This window comes from Pollicipes pollicipes, unplaced genomic scaffold, assembly GCF_011947565.3.
Source record: "Pollicipes pollicipes isolate AB1234 unplaced genomic scaffold, Ppol_2.1 Scaffold_5724;HRSCAF=6776_pilon_pilon_pilon, whole genome shotgun sequence".
In the NCBI taxonomy this organism is placed as follows: domain Eukaryota; kingdom Metazoa; phylum Arthropoda; class Thecostraca; order Pollicipedomorpha; family Pollicipedidae; genus Pollicipes; species Pollicipes pollicipes.
In genome coordinates, this window is record NW_023596746.1 from 30201399 (window position 1) to 30205634 (window position 4236).

Sequence of the window (4236 nt, forward strand, 5' to 3'; positions counted from 1 at the left end):
AAAAATATATCATTTAAGTTCAAACGTAGTTACGGCAACGCGAACGGTTTGGCACATTTGGGTACTGGTTTCCCAGATTACACGTTATAACACGTCAATGGTCATGGATAATCATTCAGTTTAACAAAACACACATTTACAAGCGAAAAACATTGCTGCGGTCTTAACAAGCTGGTCTTGGAAAACGCGAGTGCAGCTTACAACGCTCATTCCCGAATTCCTTGCGTGACTGTCCTGCGCGACGATTCACACGCACAAATATCGGTCAACACACATCGCGCAATACATTTTACACAGCCCGCCAGTACAATACCATCACTTAGTTATACCCTCAGCTTTGTTGCCCGCCGCGGTAGGCAGTATCCAGCGGCCTCCCTTGACAGAGATACTTGGTTGTACGGTCTTCTTCCAGCGCGTCTACATGGCCAGAATGTCGGCTATGCTGAAGGCCGTCCTGCTGGTGCGGGCCGTCCGAGTCGAGGACATTTGGCTGCCGGCGAGAGTCGTCATCCGCTGAGGCGAGCCCGGCCCGTCCTCGCGTGAGGGGTGGCGTCTGTCCCCCCGTCGCGCGGAGGACGCCGCGCTCAGGTCCTCCGGCGAGGACGACGCCTCGGACAGGTGGCGCGCGGCCCGGGTCCAGCCCAGGCCGGCCGGTGAGAGCGGCCAGCACGCGTCAGGCGGCGGCGCGGCGGCGGTCCGCTCGGGCGAGCGGCCGCGCTCGGCCGGACTGCTCGGCGGCTCGCTGCCGGACGAGTCGCCCGCCGAGTGGACGAGCTCGTCCCGCCCGCCGCGGGACGAGGCGGCCGCCGCCGGCGCCCTCTGGCGCGCGCAGCCGACGCGGTGCATGGCGAGCGTGCGCGCCTGGCAAAAGCCGCGGCCGCAGTGCTCGCACTTGAACGGCTTCTCCTTCAGGTGGATGTAGCTGTGGTCTCGCAGGTGGTCCTGCCGCCGGAACGCCTTGCCGCACACCTCGCACGGGAACGGCCGCTCGTCCGTGTGCGTGCGCTCGTGGATGAGCAGGTTGTAACTCTTGCTGAACTCGCGCTGGCAGTAGCGGCAGATGTAGCGCTTGCGCGGTCTGCTGGGCCGCGGCGTGAGCAGCTCGGGCCCGAAGAGCGAGTGCGAGAGGAAGCCGAGCAGCCAGGGCGGCGGCACCGGCTCCCGGCGGGCCACCGCCTGCAGCAGCGGCGGCAGCGGCAGGCCGCGCAGCCGCGGCTCCACCGTCCGCGCCCCGGGCTCCATGGTCCCGACCGAGGGACGTGAGGTCAACACAGCACCCGCCACGGTGGCGGCACGGCCGGCAGTGGACGGCGAACAAGTGGCCGGCTGCTGAGGCGCGGCCAAGCCACGCCTTCTGGCGCTGATTGGCGGCCGTCAAGGGGCCGCCCCGCCCACTAGCGCTGCGTGCTGGTGCGCGGCGGGATCATCGAGTGACCCTCTTGACCTCGAGAGATAGCAGACGACAGCGTCTCACTCCTGATCAGCAACGGGTTGGCGCAATTTGAGTTCATACACCAATAGCAACACGTGTTCGTCAGTTTCAAGCGGCCATGGACAGCGATGTGGACCAGTCTTGAGCGGCAAGAATCAGTGCAGTTTACTCGCGATGGATATTGGGCTGGAAACTGGCCTCACAAATTAATCCTCTTACAGGTGCATGCTACTTTTCAAGACTTCAAAGATCACCTTATCAAATGCGTTCGGGCTGGTTATCACCGAGATCGTGGTGCACCCACGAGGACGCACACGGTCTGCTGATCTTCCATTTGGGTGTGCGGGACCCTTGGATATCGGGAAATATATAATTCCAGCGCCCGAAAGGCCCGCCATATTAGCTTCCACAACATTGCTGTGCTGGTGTAAGAAGCGTTAAATGAAGACAAATTTCGGGCGCTTCTATTACGTGCTTCCACAATGCCCGCTAGCATCGGAAGAGGTATGTAATAGAACGGCGGTTGCTGGAGGAGGGTCAGTGACCCATGCGCCCATCCCTTCATCAGTGTGCGCGCCTGTGTTACCTCCATGTCTGTAGTTGCTGACCTGCTGAGGCCTCCGTTTGCTCCTGACCAGAGCTCGAGGGATCTTCCTAATTCTAGCGTGCTCGCTGACGCAGTTACGGCATGTTGTCAGTGATTTCGCTTTGCTTTTTTGATAAATTGTCTTCTCGGATTATGGACTGCATGTTCTGATGTTTGTCCGTGAACAGTGCATTTTACTCCTCCACATCTTCCTTGATGAAGCTTGGAATGGCGAAAGGAACAGACTGGCAAACACACACTTCCGACATCGAAATGTTTTGCGATTATATCTTCGAAATACCTTGGAAAGGGGCATGACCAATGTTCGCGCATCGAAAGATGACGTTCGCACACAAAAAGCATGCCTCATATGCCTCAAGGATAATCTACATCCAACCCTTCCCAACGGGGCGCGACAGCTAGGCGTAACTCTTGCGGAAAAGCTTGAAAAGCTTGAAAAGCATTTTGTGATATAAAGAGCCCACCGGTTTGATCTTACCACAACCGGTACTTATGTCTGGGCCACGCACCGTAGCGACTTGTAAATCGCACTGGGTATATGTGCACAGAGGCCAGAACTTGCGCACCTTATCACATCCCCCTCCAGGTGACATCAAAACCCCGCGGGCGGTACCTTTCAAGATGCCTTTATGACGGCTTCCCTCGAGACCGGCACACACGGGTCATATCACTGATCATGTGAATTATGAGTGCAGTGGATGCTGCGAATAAGTTTCCTTATATAGTGATTTCCACGTGACGCTTCACAATAACAGCGACGGCATGGTTTGTAAACGCACTAGGATTCATGACTACATATATCTGCGTTTACGGTGATTTTGGCCAAGTAAGGGCGAACTACACAAATTACGGCATGCTGTTAGCCGAAATTGATTGATTCTGTACGGCTGTCAGGGCTTATGTCTCTTTGCCTGCGTCACATCAATTTATGTGAGAAATAACTATTTTTCTCTCGAGCTCGCGAGATCTGCTGATATAAGTATCGTGCATGTTCGTGAATGCCACTACGCTCTCTTCTCTCCATCAAATCTGATTTATAGGTACACAGTCACTGCGATCCCCAGCCGTCGAAATCTGCGCCCTATTGCTGATCCGTTGTTACGTCAGTGTTTCGCCATGTGCAACATTTACGTTTCCCATGTCGGTCGAACAGGGAGCCCTAAATTTTGGTCGTCTTGCAATGTTGCAGGAAAACATTGGCTTATCTAACGGCTTACATACAAATGCCTTAAAACCTATGGTAGAGCTTTTGAAGAACTATGGCACTTGTCGATGAAACCAGTAGTGTGGATGAAACCAGCCTGGTCAGTGTAAGCAAAGCCGCATATTATCTTATAAACAGCGTAGTGCCCTCGGTGGATCTATCCTGCTGAAAACTTCACGTCGCTTTAAGTTAGGCTTACTCGGACTCGTCCCAAATCACCAAGTATGTGAATGACTTGCCAGCTGACTGACGTCAGTTAGCGAAGTGCACACAACTGCCTACTGACGACCGCAACCGACAGCATCGTCCGACGCCTGGCCGACAGGTGGCAGCACTCCGAGCGATCCCAACCGCTGAGGCAGATGACGCTACTGCTGGTCTGCAGATGGGGCTGCCATCGTAGCTTCTGGCTGCGATGGCGCCACCGGTGTCGCTGAGTGGTTTACGGCGGGGTGACCGCTGGCGAGTTCCTCAGTGTTTTTGAGTCGAACCAGCTCAGCAATGTGCAGGACAACACTTACGGCGTGGCTTGTCGTGTCGATACAGCAACAGCTCAGCTGCAGCGTCGACTTACACGCGCCGGCGTAGGCGCATGGGCTGCCCCTTCGACCACGAGTGTGCTAACATCCCCTGGCCGCCGAGGAATGCTGTGACCGGGTTGGAGTCAGTGAGGTCACTTATCACCTCGATGACGTTACTCCTCCCACGCATAAGGGCTTTATCTAGAGTCCCACGGCACCCCGATAACGCCGTCATCCCAAGTCATGGCCATGGGCAGCGAAGCAGCGGTCGTCCTGCATTAAAACGGCCCATCTTAGATCGAACTAGGATCGCAATCAACTTGAATTTCGCTTATGACGTCACCTGGGCATTTCAGTGGTAGCTTGCAGCCCCCTATACTATGATTCGTCCAGCTGACGGGATCGTGACATTTATTAATCGCGGGGCTTCATACTTTAAAGGGATCTGGCACCTGGAACGTGTTTTTTTTTC

The 4236-nt window shown here is 55.6% G+C and overlaps 1 protein-coding gene across 1 annotated transcript; it reads right to left on the reverse strand.

The window, feature by feature from the left end:
- Positions 1–331: 331 nt before the first annotated feature.
- On the reverse strand, positions 332–1251 carry LOC119102919 (protein odd-skipped-related 2-like). Its single transcript, XM_037226368.1, has 2 exons — positions 817–1251; positions 332–490 (listed from the first exon to the last, which is right to left on the reverse strand). Exons 1-2 carry the CDS (start codon positions 1240–1242, stop codon positions 332–334), a joined length of 585 nt encoding a protein of 194 aa, XP_037082263.1. The 5' UTR covers positions 1243–1251.
- Positions 1252–4236: the final 2985 nt, after the last annotated feature.

What these genes read in the sequence shown, in the direction of transcription:
- LOC119102919 (XM_037226368.1), bottom strand. Translation starts at nt 1,242, where the DNA reads ATGGAGCCCGGGGCGCGGACGGTGGAGCCGCGGCTGCGCGGCCTGCCG. An exon ending in TCGGCTGCGCGCGCCAGAGG is followed by an intron (nt 491 to 816) that starts GCGCCGGCGGCG and finishes TCTCGCCGGCAG; the next exon opens with CCAAATGTCCTCGACTCGGA.